This window comes from Corvus kubaryi, unplaced genomic scaffold, assembly GCF_017639235.1.
Source record: "Corvus kubaryi isolate FWS band 111438036 unplaced genomic scaffold, C.kubaryi_AGA036_p1.0 37292, whole genome shotgun sequence".
NCBI lineage: Eukaryota > Metazoa > Chordata > Aves > Passeriformes > Corvidae > Corvus > Corvus kubaryi.
In genome coordinates, this window is record NW_024581091.1 from 186,214 (window position 1) to 213,201 (window position 26,988).

The 26,988-nt window shown below is 40.9% G+C and overlaps 1 protein-coding gene across 4 annotated transcripts in view; it reads right to left on the minus strand.

Annotated features, from left to right (window-relative positions):
- The window catches only part of ANK2 (ankyrin 2), a 247,997-nt gene that overhangs the window by 186,179 nt on the left and 34,830 nt on the right, over positions 1 to 26,988 (minus strand). For 2 of the 4 annotated variants that reach the window (XM_042026801.1, XM_042026800.1), the window contains exon 2: positions 18,691 to 18,749. The exons of the other annotated variants lie outside the window; for them this stretch is intronic. In XM_042026801.1, coding sequence (XP_041882735.1) covers positions 18,691 to 18,711 — 21 coding nt within the window. In that variant the 5' untranslated portion in view covers positions 18,712 to 18,749. The remainder of the gene's footprint in view (positions 1 to 18,690; positions 18,750 to 26,988) is intronic. 4 annotated transcript variants of the gene reach the window in all.

Here is a 26,988-nt window from a genome sequence, read left to right on the forward strand (position 1 = left end):
CTCCTCTCGTTACCTCCTCCCACAGCGCACGTCTCGCATCCAAACTGAGAGGGGGTGGAAAACACACATATAAAGCAAAAAGAAAAAAAGAAGAAGAAGAAAACAGCAAAAATAACCCCTCTTCAAAACAACAGATACATCAGACTTTTCTGGTCAGCGACAAGTCTGCAGATGATTTTCCAAACAGTAATTACAGTATGTGGCTTCATTAGCATCTTAGGGTTGTACTCACCATTGCTTCATGTCAGGATTAAATGCCATTATCTCAAGACAAGAAAATCGGGAGTATATGGCAATTAACACTTCAAATGACTTGAAAGAAAACAAGGAATCTTCTGAACAGTCTGTTTCTAGGCTGACGTGCTGTAAACAAGAACATCAGCACTGACTTCAGCTCAGCTACCACAGAAAAAAGAGCATCTGTTTTTCTTCTTGGCAAATATTGATCACAACTGAAACGTTCTCATATATTCAAGATGCACTTACACCTTTCAAAAATATAATTAAGGCCAAAAAAAAAAATCATACCTATGGCCACACCTTCAAAGAATTCTCAGAGATCTATGTCTAGCCTGACAGAACAGTAAATAAGACCAATGAATTCCAGCACCTTGAAAACTATTTCTCCTCAGAGGGTCCCTTCTGTGTATCCAGAGAGCAAATAGTATCTGGGTTTAGGACGTTGCTCTTTGCTGTGCGCAAATCCTACCTATGTAAAACATGACCAGGGAAACACTTCTGAATGCAAACAAAACGATCCACTGATCCACAATTTGCAATCACGTCAGGCCATGTGTTAAGAAAATGGGGAAAAATATACACGCTCAAATTTATAATTGGTGTGTGTGTATGGAGGAAAAAAGACTAGCATTACTGCTGTGGTGAAACCAATTTAACACATTAAAGTCTTGTATTTTTAGATCTTTTTAGAATATACTAATTCTGTGCAGACCTACTAACTGGACTGGCTGGCAGGCAGCCCTCAGCAACACCAAGACAACGTTTCTAAAATGTGCCAGGAGCCTTAATAGTGCAAAACATTATGAGTAAATTAATCCTTCTATCAAATGGCTGACAGCAACATAAAGGGTCAGGGTTTATACACACAAAGGACTCCTCTTGAAAAATGACTCAGCCATCTCCTGCACCCAACCAGAAACCACGAAAAATGAGGTCTACATTGCCCTCAAATAACCTGAATAAGATGATCTTGCTTACCCAGAAGGACTGGAGACACTACTGGAGGGTGGGGGGAGAAGAAAAAGCTTTATTAGAGGAAATTTTCTTTACTAAAGATATGCAAGCAAGCAAGCTCCTGATCACGAGGTTTACTCAGAAATTCATAAACCTCCAATAACATAATCCCTATTAAAAAAGTATAAAGATGTGGTTTGTTAATATAAGTATTTCATTAATAATGAATTAATTACAAATTAACATATATAAAATGTTCTGCACTTCTATAAGCTTCTGGTATCTTCAATTAAATAAATTCATGGAGATTACCATTCAACTCCAACAGTACTGCCTATTCATTATTAGAAAAGCAAGGGAAAGATGCCGCTCTTGGATGGCACCACTTCCTACCACAGTTGTTTAACGCACTGGCACTGGTCACATAAATGCAGGGAACTTCACTGGCTCTTGGGTTATCACACATTTACTACCAACTTCAACAGAGTGCAGCTGGACCCCATATTGTTTGTGGAAAAGGCTCCATAGGACCATCATCTCACCGGATTCCTTCTGACTGAGTGATGGTGTAGAGAGAAAGGAATGGGAAGCCAACAACTTCCCAGAAAACAATGTTCCTGGCTTACAAAACTGAAGTTATCATCATGTCAGGAGCAACTCCAAAATCATTTGAAATTCAGTTGCTGGAATGAAGAGTCCAGCATTTTTCAATTCCAAAAGCTGAGACTGCTACGCAAGAACAGCAGTGGGTTAAGACAGGATACAAAGAGCAATAATACAATTAAGGATAAAATGTTTCCTTTTCAATTAAAGACTAGAACTGAATGGAACTTTAAAAGCAGAGATGTTGGGATTATAACCCCTGAAATTATGCATAGCTTAATGCCAGGCTCTGAATTGAGCTACTGCAGCCTCAAAGGGGCATTCCTCAACTGGCTGGGGTTTAATGCAGCAAAGGGATTCCACAGGCATTAGTATCGATGAAGAGAGGAGGTAATAAAGCATTTGCTCTCTATGAGTAAAAAGGGTAATGGAATGATTACAGTCCCTTTCTTCCCCTGCCCTCAGCAGATCCTGCAGACTCATTATCAGTGCTTTGGACAGCTAGGAATCCATCTAGGGCTTGGAATGCTGTGCTGGAACATCCCGCCCCTGTGGCTGAAGAGACACTCAATCTACACAATAGCAAACACTGACTTACTTCAAACATAGGCTAACACTGGCCATTAGTTGTGGTATCTAAATCTCTGGAAAACATGCCAAATTCACAGCTATAGACACAGAATGACCACTGGGACACTATAAAAAGTTGAGCACTTGTACACAGGCCCGTTACGCACAGGGTCCCCTAATGGATTTCTCTATCTGCCCAGAAGAGCATGCAGCATGATTTTCCACCCTGCCAGTCAACGCAGGAGTCACATCTGTGAAACTAGGGAGCCATTTCCTTGACCTTGCCTCACACAGAATGAAGAGAGTGCTTGTACTAAAACGTTAGGGAATAGGTTTGCACTCCAACAGCTGATGGCAGCTGAGTTGCTGTGGTCACTTTCCTGCTGACCATCTTCCATTCATTATCCATAGTGCACATGTCCCAAAGATACAGATTAATTAATTAGGAAGTTTACCATTTATCACTGCAACAAAGACATGCACTTAACTGAGAGGCACTGACCCTCACTTGAGGCAACGTTATAAAGCTTGGGAAAAGATTCCAATACCTAGATACCACAGCAAATCTTAAATGATTCCAAAGTATAACTTACACCCTTTTCCTTTTATTTAAGGATATGGTATGGAGTTATCCCAGGGACCTTCAACTCCTCTACCAAAATGTACTGGCAAGCAGGACAAACCTTGGTCAACCTTTCCCTACTCATTCTTCCTTACTTCGTTTTCTCCTATCTTGCCTCACTCATCCACACCCCATTCCTGTACCATTTCCCTCCTCCATTTCTGGTGTTACTGTCTTTTCCTTGATTAATTCAAGTCCCAGTTCCATGCTGCTAAGTCAAACAGGGCCCTAATGCATCTATCCACTTGTCACAGCTTGTTTTACCAAAAGATGACCGAAGAGAGCCTGTTCCTTCCTGTACTTGCAAATAGCTCCAGAAGAGTTAAGCACAGGGGGAGATATGAGGATACAGCCTCAGCAGTAATAGCCCTTTGCCTCCTGACACAGCCATGACTTGATGAGGAACCCAGTGCACAGATGAGAGGACATGAGCTGCAGTTCAAACCCATCCACTGCCAGAGCTCCCGACATCAGACACGCACGGTCCTTTAAAGATTTCTTGCAGTGCTGTTTACCGGCAGCAAGAGACATTCCACCACTCCCACTGAAGGAAAACGTTACCTCAATGTTCACTGAAATAAAACCTGAACAAATGGGGAAAGTTTGTTCCATTTTAGCACTAGCTTATCCAAAAACACCAAGCAAACGTTTCCTTGTGCACATACAAGAGCTCCGTCCCTCACTTCACGAGGGCCTCAATTCAACCTAACAGGAAGCTATCCCTGACCAGTATCCTGGGGACATTTTCTATTCTGTTAGACAGACTAGACGTTAACATTATTAGCCAAACCAAGAAAAAAACCATCTCTTTCAAGCCACAGTGGAAAACCATCACCCAGTGTAAACCAGCCCAGGAAGTAACACATGTGACTGCTGCTGCCACAGTGCCCAGAGTAGAGAGTGCCCTGAAGGAAACCAGAGGGAAGATAGAGCTGCACACAGAGCTCCAGGCAGACTTTCCATGCAGATTAAATCTATTTGAACATCAACAGTGATTAATTTAATCTTAGCAGGCAGTTGGAACATCCTTCTTCAGATTTAACCCTGGGAATCTGAGAAAGAACTGGATTAAGACACTCAGTCTAAAGTTCCAGGAAAGCTCAGCCCCTGAACTTGCTAAATCCTCTGCTTGTCTACCTTTTCCTTCATTGACTTCCTAAAGAGCCTCAGCAACTGTCACCCAACCTCATGCCTTTTTCTTTTAGATCCTGACTCTGCAGGGTTAAACATCAGGACAGTGAGCAGCCAGCTCCTCACTCCAGTTCCCACTACAAGCAACCATCTTGTTCTGCAGATCACAGGCACTTCTCTGGCAAAACAGACCATGCCCTCCTCTGACCTTTTGATTTTCTATGCACAAAAATGCAGCTGGGATCCAGCCTCTGTGAGATAAAAACAGAAAGAAAACATCCCCACCAGCTCCTCATGGGAACAAGACAGCAGAATCCAGTTCTGCATATCTGTACAGCAAACACAATACAAAAGAAAGTCTCACATGTTGAGACAGACAAGTTACATACAAATTTTCTATACATCAGCTGGCACTCAGATTCCCAGAAGCAGAGCATCAAAAGCTCATCAGTACTTCTCCTACCTCTTCTACTTCCTAGACAGGAACTCCATCCCAAAATGGTTTGTAGAATTTCATTTGATATAGGTTTGGCTTTTTTCATAAGATGCAAAAAGATTCTGTAATTTAAAATCCCCTTTTGTTCATAAGAAAGTTTTCCAGAACCACTCAGAAATGCCCCGTGGAAGTGCCCAAGCAGACAATCAAAGACAGGAGGCCTCAATCCAGTTTTCTGACAACTCGGATGAAACAATTTGACGTGAATGTGCCCATGGAAATCACCACAACACATCGAGCAGACAGTGATTAACAAGACACTTCTGTTCCTGTTGAACTGCATTGGCTTCGTTGGAACTTAGTTTTACGCTAAAACCAAAAAGTAAGAGGACATTTTGGAGTTTCAGTCCATGGAAGCATTTGACACATCCTGTAGCTCCAGACAGAGACCAAGTTGGATCCTGATATTTTCTTGCCTAAAAGTCAGACGTTACATCAGAAGCAAAGGTGACCCTCTGACTGTCATGCTCTGGTCTATTGAAATGCACCTCCACGAAGGAAGGTTTAATCTGCTCCAACAGAAAATGTCAAAGCTTGACTAAATGTCAAGATTTCATTACACTCTGAAACAATGTCCTGGAAAATAGCTGCAAGTCAGACCAATTTTTTAAATACATTTATTGATACTACACTGAAAAACAACAGAATTTTTCTAATGTTACTAAAACACAGATTTTGACCAAAATTGCAATGACACTTTGTGATCACCCAGTTAATTTACATTAGCCTCAATCTAATTTGCAATTCTTAAGCCTTAAGAAGACCATTTCAAATTACAGACCAGGTGCTGATGAGGTTGTTGTCTAGTGAACTATAAATTAAAATAAAGCAATACAAGTTGACATCCAAGAAACACCAAACTTAAATTTACCAAGCAGGAAAGCAATGAAAACTAAAATAGGAACTCCTGAAAAAAAATGCTACTGCCATAGTTTGAAAGCTAATACAATAACCCCAGTAACTGAACGTGGAATCACATAACTTGTGCAGAACAAATGTTATTTTGCACTATTTATAAACACAGGTAAAATATTATGCATTTGGTGACCTGCCCTTCTCCCCTCCATCTCACACTTCCTGATAGCTGGTTGGACTTATTTCTACCACAACTCTGACGTTGAATTCTTTATCCTCATAAACTGCAGGTGCTGAGCAGGCAAAAGGAACCTGCTATTTGTAGCTTCTAAGTAAACCATGCCAAAAGAGGGGGAAAAGAAGAAACAAGTGTATAATGATACACCTGCTTCCTCCTGTGGATCTCAATCTGTGAAGTTTCAAGGCTGATTCTCTTCCTATCCAAGTCTCCTGGCTAAAATTACCTGTTAGGAACACCATCAAGTTTCCTCTGTTCCCTCTGCATCCTGACTCTTACTAGAGACTTAATATGCCTTGCAGATATAATTTAAACTGCACAGTATTCCCAGCATTTTTAAAAGGACAGAGTTTTACTAGTGGTATCGCAAGGGAGCTGATATTTTCTATTTTTCTCTTCCTGAGCTCCTAATGGAACAGCAGGAGGTGAAGTCAGTGTTTGGGCCATAGAATAAATCATAAATGCCAAAAGGGTAAACATTCAGGGGAACATTTCCCAGAGACCACAAGTAGAAATCTTCAGACCAAATCAATGCACTTTAAGTAATCAATTCTACCTCTACAATTGCTTCTATTCCTTATTAAAGTGTCCAAAGGCTAAAATTACTCTCAGATTCTGCAATTCACAATGCAATACACAAACATTGATGCTTCAGTTTGTGATTTGTGAGCTTTTAAGGTAATGGAAGTCAGACTGAGTTGCCCTGTGCCAGAGAAAAGGCTTACGTCTTAGTTTTCAAAATGATGAAAACTATCATTCATTTTGCTACAGAAGACATTTTCCTTGTCTTATCTAAACAGGGATTTGCGTTCAGGAATCCAGAAGAGGAACTGACATTTCCTTTTGGCATGGCTTCCCTAAAATGCTGTAAAATCAAATGTCATCCCTAATGCAAGTTCCTGGGTGCAACGCATAACAGCATCGTGAGCACGCTGGGAAGATGGATGAGCAGAAGGTGGCAATAGAGCACCAGAACAAAATCCATATACACTTTATTCCTAATTAGATGCTCGCTCTCACCACAGCACACACCCTGCGTGCGGGTCATGCCTATGCACTGAAAACCCAGTGTGATAGAGGTGTGATTTCTTACAGCTGCATCACCCCTGGGTAAAAGCAAATGTAAAAAATCTATTTTTCTCCTATGGTAGGCAACAATTACAAGACTTCCATAAGCACTTCAGTGTGCTGCCTACACAGCTCCCTGCATCTATCAGAAAATTAGAGAAAACAGGGGGTTTGTGTAGTTATTAGAAACCTACGTACTTCCTCCAGCTGAAAAACCAAATTATCGGCACTTATCTTAAAGCTCAAGTGGAAAAGTGCCATTACACTTTAAACAATAATATTCCCCTTCATTTCTAAAAAATCATCTCTTGAGCACTGGTGGAAAGTGTATGGAAAACTTCCTCTTGCTCTTTCCAAGATTAAGAATACTTTGGTGTAACACTTCACTGTTAACCAGGTAACCACACAAATCTGGCTCATCTGAAGTTTGTAGTTAAACCTTCAAGTTTCAGTCACAAAGTGCCATCTCATACAGGTTTGTAGAGACTTCTCAAATACGTAAGGATTATCTGAAATGCTCTTTTCCATTACAAGCATGGAGGAGGGATTGAGGAAGGCAGAGACCTCCCTCTTTCGGCCAAAGGGAGGCGAAGCAGGCACACACTGCCTTTACAAGAGATTTGAAGGCAAATAATACCGGGTTTATTCCCTCGCATTTATGATGGAGACACATAAAACAGGATAAAACAATGAGGGGGCGAAAACTTCACTGAGGTCTCACGTGCAGTATTTCCAAGTTGCCAGATTTAACATAACAAGCAAAGATTAATCATCGTGCACCACAGAAAGCAGTTTTTCCCAAGTTTGACGTGACATTATTATTATTTTGAAGATCTGCACAGGTTTTCTGGTTTCAAACCTCTTGAAATAAAGATGTTTCTTAACATGAACACGGCAGTATAACAGAATTTTCCTGCCCTGCTTTCCCCACTGGAGCCCAGCAGGCAGCAGTACCTGCCAAGATGCTGCTGCCCACAGCTGGACACCAGCCCCAGCCCTTCAGGGTTTGAAATGGCCCCCATCTGCCCCGATAAACCACACAAAATTAAACCCCACAGAACCATGCTAACTAACAATTATTTGGGTTTAAGAGCTAATGTTACAGGCACCTAAGAGCTGGAACCCAAGCAGTGTGTATCTAAGTCACACATTTACGTATTCCCCCTTGAACATACTCAAGAGTTACTCCATGTCAACCAGCATCACTCAAGAGTAGGGTATGTGAAAGCAGCCCGATTAAAAAGGGGCAATGGTTGAACTTTCCACCTCAACAACAAACAGAGGAGAACCAAGAAGCAAAACATGAGAGAAAGTCTCCCTGGCTCAATTAGCAGCACCCATGGCCAGGACTGGCAGGTCTCTGTCCCTGCCACCAATCAGCTGAGCTGGAAGCCGATACGCAGCAGGCAGACATGACTCTTCCTCCGTGTCTGTACAGTGATTAAAACGAGCTAAGTAACCTTTCCTGGCCACACTTCCAAAGGGCTGGGAGCGTTTCTCACCCCGTGCTGCCAGGTGGGGAGCTGGGCAAATACCAAGCTATAAATACAGCCACAGATTTGGTCACTGCTCACCCACCACTAAAAGGATCCCGGGAGCAAACTCATTGTTGGACACATCATTTTCTCTATCACTGCAAAAGATCAGGTTTTAAAACATCAACAAAAATGAAGCAAATGGAAATAGTCAAGATATCTGACATCCTAAAAAGCCTTCCAGGCTTAAACACATGATCAAAAGTTATCCAGTGGCAAAGAGAACAAAATTGGAATTTCAAATGACTACATTCCAGTGCATCATGTGGAGCTGCCACATGCACCTGAGAGCAATCTTTAAAGAAAGATTTCATCAACTGACCATGAAATCTCTCTCAGCAGCTCTAATTTCAGGTGTTTTTAGCATAGCAATTGTCTGATAATTGGAGTTAATTTAAGGACTTAAAAACATAAATCACAGCATAATGATCCCCTCAGCAGCAAATAATAAAATTATTAGTGGACACTTTCTGAATGAAACAGTCTGGTTTGCTCAAATACTAATCACTTTTTATTACTAAGCACAAAGAAGCAACTCAAGTGTAACACGGGAAACAAACTGTTAACTAAATATTGGATATTCTTTTAAAAAAATGTTAAAGGGTAAGCTACACAACAGAGCAACCAACACTTAAAATGTCTTAATTATCAGTGTTTGAAAATAACTTTGTTTCACGGCTGTCCCAGCTACAGCTTCCTGACTGGTTCACAGATAAAGAAAATTATTTCAAAGCTATTTCTTGCCCTGGCTTAGTGACAACATTACACGGTCCCCACTCTCCAGCAGGCTGGCAGGGGACCATCATTCCCACTTTACCTTCATTCCAGAACACTGGCCTTGGTGGGAGAAATGTTGCCCTTTGGTCCCACATAAATAGTTTTGCTTCCCCTGGAAACCAGGATTTGGGCACACTGGGCTTTAAGTGCTGCTTATATGCTGTAACTACATTAATATGGGGCTTTAGACTAAGGGAAATTATAAGCAAGATATAGTTTCTTCTTTGCTGGTTGGCAAGAATAAAGTACATTAAACAGCACTAACTAATAAGCTTTTTCATTTTGTTTAAAGAAAGGTATGAAAGACACTTGATTTTTAAAAAAAATTAACTCCTAAACTTTTTCTTAATTCTTTGCGTCCTATACCCCTTAGGAGGTTAAAACTCACTGACAGATAATGAAAACAGTCACACGCTCAAAAGTAAACTTAACAATACCCCCCAAACCTTGGAAAAACATGATCTTAAGATGCTTTCATCCCAAGGACATTAAAAAAAAACCTTAACTGATACATAATGTTTGGAGAGAGCAGCTCAGCTTTGAGAACATATCCCAAAGATTGATAGCATGAGTTTTAAAGGAATAGTAATAGAAAAATCACTGTGGTACGTAAATAAATATCTGGACCTGTATATTACTCAAAGGTACTATCACATATGACTCAAATTCAATTCCTGTTATTATACAGATGCCTTTTGGCAATATTTCATTTAATAGTAATACAATACCATGACATGCCAAACTATTTAAACATCAATTCAGCTCTCTGCATCTTCACAATTCCACCCACTCGCCAATTAAAGTAGAAATTGTTTAAAGAACAGCAAAATATTTTCTTAAAAGACCCTGATTGAGGACCAGACAAACCAGACTAAATTCTTACACCAACAGATGGTACTGCTGTGGTGCAGAGAGCCACACTTGAGGACTGTGCAGTGATTTACAGTATCAGGCATGTTGCTTCTTATTATGCCAAATTTAAAACCCTCCCAGTGCTTGGCACCTATCTCAGGCTGACACTCTCGGGCTATAAAAAACCTGTGTGTGCAGAACAGCTTATTTTAAGAAAATTCTCATCACCCTTTCACTGAAAGCCTGTAGAATATTCATGATTTAGAGCACAGCCTTAAAAATCTGGCTGCCATATCAAGGATTATTCGGCTTTTTGCTATCCCCAAGAGAATTCATCCAAAACTGAACAAGTCACAAGCCTCTAAAACCAGGCTTACACTGAATGTTATAGTACCTTAAAGCCCAGATGTGTCCTGGTGCTCCCAGGTGTACTGTGAGGAGGGAAGAAAGGTGGGATACACTGCTAAGCAGCCCTACCTCACCAGGGACCTACCCAAAGAGAATTGGTTTGACTCCATGGAATAAGGCCGAATCCCCCATTTTTGTTACATTTTCTAAATTTCTATACTTTAACAAAGTTACTTTAAAATCTGGAAGGTACCAAAAAAAAAAATCATTATCAATATTTGAAATGAAAGACAGGAACAATAGGTAATGCCAAAAATAAGAAAATCAAGTACATTAATTTCTTGTGTTATGAAATCAATACCGGCTTTTTTACAAAACTCCTGCATCACTCAGCACACAGAATGGATGGAGCTTCCTATTTTATCTTCCCTTTTTAAACCCAGCTGTGACTACAGTTATTCATTTCCTGATGGCTTCCTTTGGAAAGCTAATATTTTATAAATAAAGCCATGCTTAGGAGAGCAAGAGAGCTGACAAGACAAACAGTCAAGCACTGCCAAGACCCAAATGCCTCATCATTTGGATAAGGATTGCTGTCTGGTACATGGTATTCTCTTTTTTAAGTGTTTTGGGTTTGTTCTGGACCATATGCCTGTATTCCGAATAATATTTCAACTGTACCAATAACCACCCATATTCTGTAATATTATTACTTCTCCCTTTAAACCTTGTATTTTTCCTCCCTGAACCTAAAAACACATCCTATATTCTAGGAGAGCAGACTTTGTGCGTCCTGGCCCAGCGGCCAGGACAGAGGTGGTGGCAGGAATTTCCCTGGGGGACGGAGTAAGCTCAAGGAGGGACAAGTTTGTGAAAGAAAAAACCACTGAGGGTTATTAAATCACAGAGACAATATCGAGCTCAGGAAGTCCTGAGCCAAAAACAGCTGGAGGCCAGGAGATGTTTTAGGGGAAGTATCTGATATGCTTGCCCTGTTCCTACTCTTCTCCAAGAACCAGGCTATGGCTATTGTTGAGCATAAAACACTGAGAAACAGACCTTGAAATGCAGCTGGTATGGATGACAAAAGTGGTTTGCATCTGAATGTCCAGACAAAGACTATTTCATTTCAGGTTTCCAGCCTGAGGGACAAGGCAGGCAACAGTTCATTAATTAATGGCATATGTATGGTTTCAAGACTATCACTAAAGTAATTTTTAAAACATCACTTAACAAAATAGAAAGATGGAGAAAGAAGCGTTTTGTAATTTTTTGGCCATCTTAGAGTGCAACCTTCAGCCAGACGAACTGGTGCGGAGTCACGAGTGGCAGCTCCCAGGTAACCATCCTAATGGGGAATATAAATAAACCCATCATGTGCTTTCATATCAACCATTTTCTTAACAAGAGGATCATTTCTTCTTCCCCCTCCCCTGCAAACATCCTCTATGTTATGGCAGACAGTACTGGCCTTCCTCAGGAAGTCTCTTGTTCTGTTTCTGATACATTTTAGGACATCTGCCCAACCTCGAATATTACTTATGGAAGATCCTACATGAGTCTTTTGCTTCAGTATTTTTCCAATTCTTAAGCAACGTTCAGGTTTTCCAGCTGCTACTGCATTTTAAACTTCGGAAAACTAGTGAATCAGTTCATAAACCATGAACTGCTTTCCTTGACCAGTTACTAAATGTGGATTCCCTGCAGCTCCTTCCACTGCATGTTCTCTCAAGTTCATCCCCAAGCAATTCCTCCAGCCAGAAGGTGAAGCTAAAGGCTCTCTGCAACTCCATAACCACCAACCTCAGCTTTACAGCATTCCAAAGGCCCTACTTAGTGGTTTTGATTTCAATCCACTGTTTGGATTTGCTTAAAAATCTCTTCTACAACAAACTGCAAACAGATTCCTTATAGAGTCTGTACCAAATTCCCATCTATAAAATGGCTGTTTGTATCTAAGTTCTAAGGAAAATAGCTAAATGTAGCAGAAAGTGTCTACCACTGGCAGTGTTTTATCCAAGGGCCTTGAGTTTTTAACTCTGCTACATCAGCTGACTCCCCTCAGAGAATTTATAGGTTCATTAACATTTGCTGATCTCAGATCATGAATATGTTTTTTTGTTTTATTTAACGTACGCTTACACGCTCTCCACCCACTCACATGCACATATACACACGCACGCACTCTGATATTTTCTTTCCATTAGAAATGTTAGGGAAGAATACTGATTGCACAACTTTGATACACACAGCTTCCTCCCTATCATTTTATGACCATTTTAGTTAATATAATTACCACTACAGCAGATCATAATTTGTTCTCATGGCCACAAATTCACGAGACAAACTGCTGTGACGCTACAGTCTGAGCAAAACGAGCAGGCAGCAAAGCAGCCTAGCATTCTCCAGCTTCTTCAGCTAAAAGGCTCAAGTACATAAAGGAAATCAGTATCACTTCCTCTACCTTTGGGTTCCCACCTCTGCAGCCATGCAGCCTCTGCACCAGAGATGTTACAAACATGGGTGGTGTCTACACCAGAGCAGACTTACAGTGCTTTTAAAATATATGCAATACATATCAGCCCTTCTCTGCCTTCCCAGAGAAATTTGGAGAATGGAGTACACAGATGGTTTATCCGGACAGTTCATTAAAAGCTTTGCATTCCTAACCCAAGGTGTATGTTGGGGTCAAGACTTGGTTACCTCAGCTCATTCACTTTTAATAGATTAAAAAATTGGGGGTATTATAATTTTTTAATTTTTATGTCGTGCCACTGTGGAACAGCCATGGCAAGCAAATGATTTATAAGAACAGATGTATTAACTACATGCCACCGATACTTAAGGAAGAAAACCCCAGGCCTATCCATTACAGCAAAAAGAGTGAAGAGACTTGACCTGGTTTGTCTTCAACAGTGTCTATGCAAAACCATCTACCATTAACACTTGTATCCAACACAAATCTCACTTCCAACGGATTTCCCATTGACTCGTGAAATAGAGCCAATGAAACAATCTTCAGAGAGAGCAGAGCATGCATGAAACACTCAGATTGACACAAGATTAGATGTACATTTTTAAGTGGCACTTAAAGACTTAAGAGAGAAATTTCTGCCATATACACACTTAGAAGTAGGCACAAGCTCAAAAGGATGACATTTGACACTCCCAAGTCTTCAGCGGTGTTTGAAACCCTGGCAAGGATGTGTGCCTTGGCCCATCTTCAACCTCTACCTGTGCCAGAAATAGCACTGGAACACGGATGGAGAAAAGCAAAGCAACAATATTCTGTATTTAAGCCTTATCCGAGATTGTCTGAAACATTAAAACCAGGAGAATATCTTCAAAAGTAGCTCTGCAAAGTGGCCAGGTCTATGTTTTCATCTCTTCTGGCACAATAAAGAAACCGCAAAAGCTGCATTAGAATGAAGTGTTTTCTGAACAAATGTTTATGAACAGAATGTAAGAAATTGTCTGGCTGATAAAAACTACCCATTCTCTCACTGGGAAAACAATGTCCTTTTGTCTGCCATGCTCGTGGGTAAAAGAAAACAAATACAGTTTTGGCCAAAAGGATAATATAGATTTAAAAGAATTTGGCAGCCAACTTGTTGCTCTTTGCAGTCAATGCTTCACATGTCAGGTTTTACTTTTTGTCTGGAAAATAAGCTGTGGAAAAGCTCACGCCGATGTGAGACACGTCCTCAGGACTTAGACTTTGGGTTCTTTTTTAAAGAATGCAAAGTCACCTTGGGAGATCTTACCCCTATTTGAAGTGGCTTCTTCCTTCTATTTTTATTCCCAGGGAAAAAGAAAAGGAAGAAATCCGAATCAGAAGACAACAAGCCAGCAAAGGGCCACATACAATCTGCTTCTTAAACTGTGACTGCTTCAAGCAAGAGATGCTTTCCACACACATTTCCTTCCCAGCCACTAAAGTGGAAGCAGTTTTCAAGCATGGCTACACAATCTCTCAGAGCACGAATACTGAGTCACCGTGCAGCATTCAGCCCTTGGCCAGCACATCCCGCCTCCCACTCCTTCTGGTAGCAGTCTAGCTACAGACTAGTGCTGGACACTGGAATTATCCTCCATGCCTTCGTGGCCCATTAGCTTCAACTTCTGGTGGAGCAGAGTCTGTCTTCAGTTGGATTTATCTCAGCTGCTAATTAGCCCAGCATCTGAAAGCATTCCATGTGAAAATCAATAGCAAACCTGAAATACTTCTAAGTCTTCATAGCGACTCTGGAATTTCTCCCATTTTGTACTCACAGACCTCAAGAAGACAAAAAGAAAATAACCACAACTTCTCCATGCTCGTTTTGGTTCCCATAAAAATGCTTTTCCTTGCTTTTTGCAGGACAGAGGAGAGAGATCATGACGGATTAAATTCATCATGAAAAAAATGAGCCCCCTACATACCCACAAAGAAATACACGGAGGCCAAAAGCAGTGCAAACTCACCACACACCATTCCACTCCTGTTTTGAAGGAACAGCCTAAAGTCAAAGGGTAATTTATTCATTATGCCCATTTAAATTTTCATGTCCCCTTAGGCTGCCAACAAAAACACCAGTTAATGTGAAACGCTATCCTGCTTTTTTCCAGATGTAGATATCTGTTCCTTAGAAAATCCAAACAGGCAGACAACAGCCACAACTTAAAATGATTATGTATCTAGAGACAATTTAAAGATATGTTTGTGCAAACAAGCATTTCAGACACTGATCTCAAAGAAGCAGTTTCACTTTTAATGTACACAAGAAATCCTGAAGTGCTGCATCCATTTTAAGCAGGAAAATACAAAAAAGGTGCAGACATAAGAGCCTTTCTGACAGTTCTAAAACTTCCATTGCTCACTAGAAAAAAAAAAAATCCTAATACAAGCACACACAGCCTCCACTTACAGCCTTTTTTATTAATATGACGATGAAGTTATCTAAAGGAAAATGCCACTACCAGAGCGTGGGACAGAGTCAAATAGCCAAGAACTCAGAATCAGCTTGGATTAAACAACAACTCAGACTCAAGATTATTTGGTAAGCAAATCAGCTGCTTGAGGTCTGCAAAAACAACTTTCCTTTCTTTGGACAAGGTCTTTACCCACGTCACCACTACTTGATGATGATGAATATGAAAATGAAATGATTTTTAAAAGCTTACTGGCATCAATATGAGCAGTATGTTGGCAAACTACAAAATTTGCCAGATGTTTCAAAAACCAAAAGGACACAGCAAACACAATCTAAATCATAAGACACAATAAAAGTCTCCCAGTAAGCAGATCTGTCAGAACTTGCCAGTCAGTTACTATTCACAGAGGTTCTCCATTACTGAAAAGACATGGGAAAGATTTTAAAAGACTCTGCCAAATCCTCTTGTGAAGTTGGATGTTGAACCCCCCTACCAGTCGCCTCAGTTTTCCAAAGAAAAATTACTGCTTCTCTCAGCATTTTATCAGGTGTTGTAGCAATTGCCCCAGTTCAGGATCACCAGCAAGAAAAAAGGCAGCTGTTTACAGCCGAGCCAGAGACAAGAAAGGAAAGAATGGATGATGCCTGTCCTGCCGCCCAGCTCCATAGAAAGCTGGGAAGAGCAGGTGCCAAAAACGTGGTAAGTGTCTTTTATCAAAAGCTTGAAGAATAAAAGAGATGGCAGCATTTCCCTGCTGCCTAGCACAACACTGGCCACCTTGTTATGCACCAATGGCAAATAAACACATTTTCATCTAGGATATAAAACACAGATACACGCACAAGAGGTTTGATTACCAAGTCCTTAGCATCTTGGGAAAAAAGAGAACACCTACCTCTGGGGAAATCCGTGTGAACGCAGTCCACGTTTCCACTGGTACCTCCATGATCACGCAGGCTAGAAACTGGTGATGTTAAAAGGCAAGGCAAAATTCCCACAGAACCTGAAAGCTTAGAGGATTTTCACCTCCTTTTGAGAATTCCTGACCTTAGCAGGTAGTTTAGCATTTACCTCAATGAACTGTGAGCATTACACTGAGATGGAAAAGTCCTTTAATTGAGAGATCGGACTTGCGCATATGGCTCAACAGACAAACACGTAATGTACCAAACAAAAATAGAGAAAGAAAAACATGAATCTATACTTCAACAATCAATATTGCTGGAGATGATGATGATGTAGCTCACAGAGCTATGCCTGGTTTACTGAGATGACCACTGAAAACTTGCTGGGGCATAATAATATTATTCCCAATAAAAAAATACAGGAATTTTCTATTCCTCAGCAGCAGAGTCTCTGCTGGCTTCTGATAGAAGGTACATAATTAAAGCAAAGGCATAACAACCCACTACTCCTTAGGACACAACATGTTTCCAAGAGAAAGCTTCTAGTTATGTTTCAGAGACCTTATGAGATGTCAAATGTAATAAACTAAATTGCCTGAAGCAAATCACTCTAATTCTATCTTTTTATACCATTATATCTGTTTCCCCACAATGTATCCTACTGTAGCCCATGGGACATAAATCTTACAGGACCAACTTGAATTCATTTTACACTTAGCAAATAGATGAGGCATTCAGTAAGCATTGCACCAGATCTCATATTGTTGCTTGCTATACAGAACTAGCAAACAAGCAATTAATGCTGATTTTATATAAATGTTATCGGCGTTACTGGTGCTCAGAACTCCACGTGCAGAAAGCAATGACTGTACTGTATTGTGGGTTCCTACCTCATTCCCAAATTAGTGCAAGTTTTGCCTCCCCTTCATAATTGAAGGTTTTTTAACATCTAGCTCCTCAAATTGTTAAAAAAAAAAAAAAAAAAAAAAAATTAAAGTGGCCACAAGCAGCAACATTTTCTTTTAATGTTAGCCAAGAACATTCTCTTTTCAAAGGCTGAAATGATGCTGTGGAATTCTCTGGGGAATTGAAAACACCTTTTAATTCCCACAAAGGCACTTATTCACTGATAAAACGCAGAACTTGTACACATAGATACGTTTCTGTTCACAAAGACCTGTGAGACAGTAAAACTACAGCAAGCTTCAGGAAAGAAACAAATTGATTTGTTTTCTTGCTTGGCTGCAACACATTTATACCTCATCTTTCAAAATACTTCATATTTAAAATGCAAATCAGAATAATTAAGTGCAACCGAAGTTTCAGTTGGACAGATTTGTTCTTAAACTGAAACATTCCCAAACTCAATTCAGCTTCAGGTGAAGCTTTTGTTTCTCCAGGACATTTCTCTGTCAGCACAAATCCCAATGCAGAGAAAGGAAAATCAGGAGAAACAGCAGAGGAAGATAAAGTAGTGTAGCCAATAGTGCAAAATCTATAAACGGCAGAACCAGAATTCTTGAGCTGAAAATCTTGTCAGAGAATACTTAATTTTTGTGTCCAATATAGTCTGGGGTTTTTAACTCAAAATCGAGGGAAGGAAAGCAGATCGCAATCCATTAGACTCTATAATCCTTTCAGAAGTAGGAAATTCAGGGATAAACCTCAGTTCTGCCTCACTGAAATCAGAAATTGAGTCCATCTCCAGACACTTCCTAACCAATGGGTCTGTCTTCCTCTTTGCAACCTGCTGTCAAAAATATTGAGAAGTATAACTTGCACTCTAATGGAAATAATCAGGAAACGCTGACATTTCTGTAAGCCAGAATCTTCTCTCCTTAACCAGCCTTTGTGAAGATTCTTCCAAACAGCTTTGCATTACCATCCCTAATTGGCAGTAACTGGAATTGCTCTCTGTAACCATCACTCTCCCATCAACCTACGCTCTCCCGTCTGTAAGGGATTTCACAGACAGCAACATGACAACAAACATTCTACAAAATTATAATCGATTATCAGCGAAGTAAAAAAATAATCAGTAGGAGAACTATTGCAAAAGAAGTATAGCTGGGGTTTTTTCGATGCTTCTGTGTGGGCGTCACCAGCAGAAGCTCCAGCATTTTGTTCACAGCATATTTACAGACACTATTTCCCAATGCAGGATAAGGCCTCACATACCTCCATATCCATCTGGCTGGCAAGGAAGGAGCTGTTTAGGGATCAAATATGGGTTTAGCTTTCTCAGAGTTACTTAGTGGTATCATGTCTTTGAAATCAGATGCAATGCATCTATCACTTTATAATCAGCATGTAAAACAGACTTTCCAGTGATCGTCAGCGCAAAAAGAGATTTCAAGAATAAACTTAAGTATTTCATTCATCATCATCATCTTATTATTAGTACTTCTATAGCAAATAAAATTATTTTAGTCAACTAGCTAGACCCAGGTTCTTTAACTTCTCTGCCACTGTTAGGCAGTGCCAGGAGCAAAAGAAAAAAAAAAGAAAAGAGGAAAATATTCGTTAAATACATACTCAAAATAATTATTTGCACATTTCTTATCGGATCTAAATCAAAGTACCTTTTGCAACATGCTGGCCATTTAAATGTCAATTCTTCATGTCCCCTTCAGTTACTTACCTAAAAAAAAGAAAAAGGAAAAATACATGAGTTTTCCATGTTCTCAGACGTATCATGAACACATACCTTGCTCTCCACTGCTCCCCAGCAACTTTTCAGCAGTTATAGCTTAGGTATGACAATTAGGATAATGGATTTTGTTTGTTATATTAATTTAGGTGACATGTTCCCACTTTGCCTCAGCTAGGCTTTCAGTAATTGAATTTAAGATCTTTTTTCTTATTATTGCTTTTTTCCTCCATAGTAAATGATTTCTAAATATAAGCTACTTGATGCCCTCAATAACTTGATGTTCATATTCTGTGTATTTACTCTGGGAAAAGTCATAATTGCAGTCACAGTAATGGAAATATAAAACATTTGGCAAAAGAACCCCAACATGGTCTTCAGCAGACATTTATGCAACTTCTTAACAGCTACTGGCCAAACGCATTTTGTTCAGAGAGAGCACAGGATAGCACACTCTCAACAGTGCTATACCCAAAACCGTAACAGAACCGCATCTTCCAGTTAGGAACAGCAAGGGCAGCACGTGCACAAGAGGCTCACCCTTCTCTTCCACAGAAACATGGGGTTTACACCACTATACACTGCATCTGTTCTCAGTAAAATCTTTCTGAACCTGAAAAACAGGCAGGTGTGTGCTCAGAACTTGCTAGAGGTTCTGTCCCTCCTTCTTACCCCCAAGCTCTTGCCTAGGAGCTGAGCACCCAGATGGAAAAACCTCTGGCTCAGCCTGGCAGCAGCCCACAGGTGCCCAACAGGACTGCGCAGGCTCAAGCATCCACGCCCAAGTCCAGGGGATGGCACTGCCCTTCCCCATAACCCACACAGGAGGCTGGGCTGGGCTACAACCACACGTGTCAGTACCTGCCAATCTCAATTGAATCTCAGCTCCTGTTTCTCCTACCCACACATCATCCAGCACTCTTCTACTCTCGTATGACTGAACTGCATTTATCATTATTGCCTTTATACTCAAGATAATTCTAGAAGTTTACAATACATCCTATAAATGGTATGACTGATTTAAATGGTCCTTAACTTCCAAAAATACATCCTGAGAAGAAAACCATTTCACATTTCAGCCATACCACCACCTTTGCCATATGCCAGTTTTTCAGATGTTTTATTAACCAATGCAAGTTGAAAATTACAAGAAACACAGGTGAAACCCCTAACAACGAAAAGCCTTTCATATTCAGTAAAGAACGCATCTGAATTACTTTAAACCCCTTATTTTCCAGCATTAAGCTTGCCCAAGCTTTCTGACAAATTTCAGATGGAAATATCACTTATTCCCATAATGTGCTCACACTGAACACAGTGTACAGGCTCCACATTCATTCTGCCTGCATGCAACTAACTTTATTTTAGACTGAATTTTAAATCCCTGGCACATTCAGACATCTCCTGTACAAGTTCTGCTGCTTCCACCTCCTGTCAGCCTACTCTGTGATGCCTCTGAATGAACCCTTTTTTTTTTTTAAGCTGGTAGAACTCTTATTATCATCCTCTCAAAGCAGCACATTTTGGTCCTCTAGTCCCCATGAATGCACATGTTTAGCCTTTTTCAAGGGCGATGTAACTTCCGGCTACAGTTCAGACTCCTCCAGGATATGAGCCCGTTTCAGAATACATAACACTATTATGCTTTAGCGACAAGAGGTACTAAGCTGGGTTTAACATGTACTACTATAGATTTTTGTCCTTAAAATGACAACTCAAGGTATACTTGCCATCTGACTAGAATTATCTGATGAATCATGCTAGTTGTTATGTTTGGTTCATTTTCCTCCCTTTCCCTTTTAAGGGGAAGCATGATTTTCCTCAAGGCTAAAGAGAAAACAAATTGATTTTGTTGATCACAGGCACTCCCACGGCTAGTTTTCCTACAGTAGTTTGTAATGATTACCCACATACCCATCCCACAGGGAATTCTGAGTTATAATCAAAACTTGAGTGACTTTTTTCAGTGCCTGCTTTAGAATTTAAAAAGTTCGGAGGGTCCCCCACAACAAGTACATATTAAACTTCAAGTACTACAGTTAAAGCTTGTTTTCGAGGAAAAATACCTTTGGGCTTGGCCATTTGGCAAGTGTTACGCTGATCCATTTGACCAAGGCTTATACCAGAAAAGCCAAAATCGAGACAAGCGCCCCCTGGTGTTCAATAAGATCACCCAGCAGGAATGCACATCCAGCTGTCCTTTGCCCATTCTAGCTGGGATCACACCCTTCCCCTCAACTGAAATGTACAATTCTCTTTTATCAGTGAAAACAATGACCAGACAGACTTCCAATGAGGTGACTCATTGGCATATAACAAATCCCATTCCATCTCTTCCACACAGCAGCCTTCATTTTGCACCACTGCAACCCAACTCATCTCAGGCTGTACTGTCTCCGGAACCGTGAAGTAAAAGCTGTTCAGACTTCATTTGGCATCCCAACCAACTCCTTCCAGAAATACCCAGTAGCAGGTGCCATAACACCACCCTTATCCATGCAACCCTAAGCCACACCTTCCTCCAATTATAGAGGGGGACAAAGATGCAATAGTTACTGTCAATCAGGGAGCAAATCCGTCTAACATTTAAACATCAAGCTTCCCGTGAAATAGGATTAGCGCTAATGGATGAAGCTGTCTCTTGTCTGCCTAACAAAAGAAATGATCCTGCAAACCCTGGCCAGAATTGTATTAACCACCAATTACAGACATAAATATAGCTATGAGACTGAAATCATATTTTTCCTGCTGCTGGAGAGGACTTGAAATGAAAATAGTTCCATCCAAATCGATACACGGCCATCTGCTCTGCAAAACGCTGATAAATCTCCTTCCTTCAGGATCCATGTTCACCAAATTAGATTAAGAAGTTGCCTTACCTTCACAAGGCTCATTCCAAGAGTCAGCAGAGGCTGTTAAAGTTCTACTGTGATCCCTGATAAGTGCTTTGGCTCATCCTACATCCACCAAATAACTGTGTTCTTTGATTTTCATGCCAAGTTCTTGCATCTGCTTAGAGTGCTATGCAAGAAGCTAACACTGTGGTTTGGTTTTTAAAAGTCACTTCAAAAAGCCATTAACACAGAGCAAGCTGAAAGTCAACAACAGCCTACAAGACAACAGAGTCATTTTATTTAGAGACTGAATGGATGGTCCTTGGTGGAACTCTATGGGGGACTTGACTTATAGGCATCAGATGCATAAGAGTAGGGGTGCATTAGCTGAGAGAACCTTGCTTCATATTTCCAAACAAAACCAGGGAGACTTAATTTAGCACAGCTCAGTTTTTAGACCATTTGTAGTGCTTCAAATCCACACCTGGTTATCACTTCTAAAATTAAAAGTAAAGTATTAAACCCTACAGAGCAGCAAACATTGAATATAAATCTTAATTTGTATCCTGAGACCATTATACATTGCCTAAAACATTGAACGAAATTAATGGATTTTTCTGCTCAAGCACTTTCAAACCAACTGCCCCTGTATCCTCCTCTTCAAGAGCTCCACAGTGAGCTTCTGATCTTCTGCAGCAAATGGTCTGGGCACGCTGGCCATGCACCGACTCCCTGGGGTCAAGGAGAAGGGAACAAAGCTGCCTTTGTGCCCATTCCTTGGACAGCAGTGAGAGCTCGGTCACAGGCGCAGTACCAGCAGAGACAGTGTGCCCAGTCATTGAAGCACTGACAGCACCGACCCCTTCACTGTGACTGGCTAAGTCCCAGGTCCATCTCAAGATTATCAGTTGCTCACGTCTAACTGGAGCTTTAACAATTCAGAGCCCAATTCTGCAAACTCTTTCCATCACTGCTATTTGTCAGACTAGCAACTCTGTCAAAACAGTAACTTATTCTCTCTTCCTCCTAAGCCTAAGAACCACTAAAGGGATTTTAATAAGTTTCTAACAGTTTAAATCCACTGTGCTCTTACAGCTGTTCTGTGTTAACAGTAAATCCATGGTCTTGCAAACTCCAGTTAAATCTTGAGGGTGAGGTAGCAACTCAATATACTTTTTTATACATATACACACTACCTACATAAAGCTATAATGCAGCATTTTGTATTTGGCTTCATTTACTGCCATTACAGCAATCTCCTTAAAAGCACCAAAGTGCAAGACTAATATCTGGATCCAAGCTACCTCTGAAGTCAATCTAGGCATTAGCAGCAAAGTAATCTACTTAATCCTTTAGGGAAAGGGAGATAGCTAATAAGTAATGGAAATGAAGCCAAAGGAAGATCTCCACAAAGCTACCCCATCATGGAAGATGGGGCAGTAAAAACATGTAGTACTGAAAAACTGCATCTCCCTTCCTACCCTGCTGCAGTCCTGATCCCATGTTCTGGCTTTCAGGCTGAGAGGGAAGGAGCAACTGGCACAAGGCCAGCTTCAGCACCTGGGCTGTCAGGTCAGAACACAAATCCCACACAGAGAGGATTCAGCAACAGGTAGTGCAACATGGTTTTTCTCTGCCTATAATACAGAGTGCAGAATTTGGCCTGTGATATTGAGCAAGGGAGAAAGGAGAGACAAAGAATTGAGGGAAAAATCAATTGATCTGACATTGTTCACTTCCCTGAGTAGGTTTAGAGACTACAGATATTCATTAATGGCCAGTAATTAGGTAACTGTCCTCCATAAATATACACTGCTGCTTCCACTGAGAGCATTTGAAACAACTCCTTACATGAATGACTGCTAATTCGATTCCCACTTGTTGATAAAGTAGTTTATAGTGCTTATGAATTTTGACACATTTTCTGAGACACATCACAGCTTCCTTGCTCTGTGACCCAACAAGATCATCTTACTGTTTCTGTCGGGACAGGTGTCCTCTGCTGACCGTGCTCACAGTATCGCAAGGGACTCCAAGGCCCGGGGTGACAGCACAGCTTACCGTGACATTCACCAGGTGCCAAGCGACTTCGGACGTCAATAGATGGTTTGGAAACTAAGCTGAAGGACGCGCAGTTGGAGCCCCAACTTGCAAGATGAAATTATCTCAGCAGTCATATCTCCTTGGCTTCCTTCCTATTTTTCATGCTACATGTTCAAGAGGCTTTAGCTAACGGTCTTTTACTTAATTAAAATTAATCTAATTTTTTTTTAAAAGGAAGCAGATCGTAAATGTGGCTTGGGGGGAAAAAAATTCAGCTTCATTACTGAGTCTTACTAGACTTGCAAGTTCCTGCCTGCCCTGTGACAAGAGATTTTGGGGGAGCAGAGAGGGATGGCACCTCACAAAGCAAAGGGGGTGATAGCAGAAATTACCTTTTTATTTCAATTACATGACTCCCCCAAAACTGGTAGCTCTAACAATTCCTGAACAGCTGTAACATAAAATAAACTGAATGGAAAGTCACAAAGCTGAGAAGGAATGCCAGCCATTAAAATGTCCTTACTATATTAAGGACCAAAGAGGACTTGTATTGCCCTTTAGCTGACAGGCCTAAGCATTTCGTTCCTCTTGCTGGTTACTGAACCATTAGCACGTTATAAAACTATACCCCTGAGGATGGCTCCACACAACACAGTCTCAGGATTAAGCCACTTTCAACCTTTAGGTGAACGTTTCCCTGTTCAGTACAAAAAGCCTAACGAAGAAGAGTTCCCTTACGGTCTGGGGAGGTGTAAAGGGTGAGTGCCATAGTGGAGAAGCACAGATGACAATTATTATTGATTCGGCCTTGCAGAAGAAGCAGCGATCACTCCCCATGAGGCAGCCCGTCCTATTCCAAGGTGCAGCACTCTGCCTCCCTCCCAGGCTCTGACGCACGTGCAGCAGGAGCGAGCTCCCCCCTCCACAAGCCCCGCCGGCATCATTAGGTTCCCCACGCTTTCAGCAGCACTTATTGCATTAGCCTGCACATTATATGCCTGTGGGTCAGCACTGGCTCGCAGCCAGCCGGGCTGCACAAGGGAAGCAGTGGGCAGGGCTGCCTGGAAATGGCAAGGCAGACACGCCCACAGTGGTTAGCACCGCAAATCCCAGGCCTAGACATTGAAGCAAACTTCAGATTGATGGCCACAATTCAAGGACAGTGCTGCTCCCCCCTCCACCTTCCAGACATGAAATGTCTGAATTGGGAATGCAATGGAAAACAATACTTTCTGCGTGACTTGGTTTTAAAACAGAAACTTATATTAGAAATGGGACTCGACTTGTATTTAATTAAAAACTGATTCAATCACTAAGAGAAGAACAGCCCCAAAAGAAAACGCCAGCATGCACTGTACTAGGCATGGTACTTCCTGCATGAAGGATAAAATGCCCATCGGTTTTGGTATTAAGCACAAATTGGGCAGAGTTTTGAGGCTAACCTATAATAATCCAGATTGAAGAGTCCAAAACAAGCTCCAATTCAAAAGCCACCTATTCCTACACAGCCATTTAAGAACAACAAAGAGCCAGTATATTATGCTCCTTTTTTCATCTATTCAAAGAAAACAAGGAAGAAAATGAAGAAAAACATACACTGAGAAATATTCCGATTTCTCCCAAACTTTCTCTACTTTTTTCAGTGGGGCTGGGGGAGTGGTAGAATTAAAACTCAGAGACCACAAGAAACTCAATAGCCAGGACCATGCCAAACACCCAGGTATCATTTTCAGTTCACTCTCATATCTTAATTTTTGAAGCAGACCCACCACCCTACAGCCAAACAGCTTTCTCCAAAGCTCCTCAAAACAGCTTTTCTTTTAAAGATACTTAATTTTTTTGCAACAAATTAAGTCAAAAGCTATACTTGTAAGCAAAACAGATTAAAACTTCAACATCTCCCATCTTGCAAACTATACAATATCACGTAATTTTGCAATCTCTAGGCTTTCCTGAGAGCAAAAGAGTCTTTTCCCATATCACCAATTGCTAACAGAGGTTCTCCCCTGTGTTGTTAAACAAGTCTTGATAAAAACACACTCATGTCTTAATAGAACTGGATGTACCCTGAGTGGCTTTCCCATTTGATCTGCTCTGCGGCTCAGAGGCTTTTTTGTCCGCTTGTTGTATCACAATGTGTGTTTGGTCCCACAACAGTGACAGCTGACAACTGTTTTTCCTGTTTGCAAAAGCTTTACCGTTCAACTTGAACCAAAAGCATTTGTCATGTTGCATGGCAGTGAAGTAGATTTAATCAGATGAGGCCACTAGCGTTGTCAGTGCCAGGCTGAAAGAATTCCGTGGAACAAAAGCTGGATTTATCTCTCTGGAAGTCTGTGCAGGGAGCAGCAGTGCATCTTTGTGAATGCACAAGGGGAAATCTCAAGAGGAGAAGAAAACGAACCCAAGAGAATATTCTCAGTGCAGTTAAGCCAAAAAATAACTTCTTAAGTTCTTGAGTGACCAGCCAGATGCTCCTGCCAGCCAAGAGCACTGCTGTCACAACTGTGACAATGAAAGTGCATCTCCACGTCCCTCTTTCAAATGTCACTAATACAGAGGGTGATACCTTCTGTGCTCTAGCCCTACACAGTTTAATTTCCAGAATAATAAGCACCACCTAATATCTGGTCACATTCAGCAATCAACCTGCAAAAAATCATTTACAATAGATGACTGTTCCCAAACTGCAGTGACAATCCTCCAAAATATTCTTAGGACTTCAAATTCCTTACAGGTCATAACAAAGCGTGTACCTCTCCTAGCTAATGTCAGAGACCATGCTAAAAAAACCCCAACAAACAACAAACCATTAAAAGAAAGAAAGTCTTCATCACTTTACATAGCCACTAAGACAATATTTTATACTCTTTGTATTCTTTTGGATGATTGAGCTTTTCCAGAAGATTTACACACATAACTTAAGCTCAGAAGGAAAAGAATGAAGCCATATATGCAAAATCTCAAATCAGAGGCTTGCAGCATTTCCAACCCCCAACAGTGAGTGAAAAAACAGCAGCTCCACCTTAGGAGCTTTGCTGATTTACATCAACCTAATACGGTCTTACAGTGAAGTCGTGCCTTGCAAAGAGGATGCTGGTGCAAGAGGAAGGAGCCCCACAATTACAGTGATTTAGGAAGTCATACTGGGGTTCTGACCTGCTAGAAACTGGGATGGAGAGGGAGGACTAGAAATACAACTCCTCGTAAAAATTAGATTGTGAGGCAAAACTTATAAAAACAAGGCACCTCGACGAGAGAATATCTTTTGTGAAGGTTACCTCATCCTCTCACGTGAAGATTCAAAGCTTTCCATCTGCACCAGAGGGAGAGCAGGAAACAAAATACTCTTA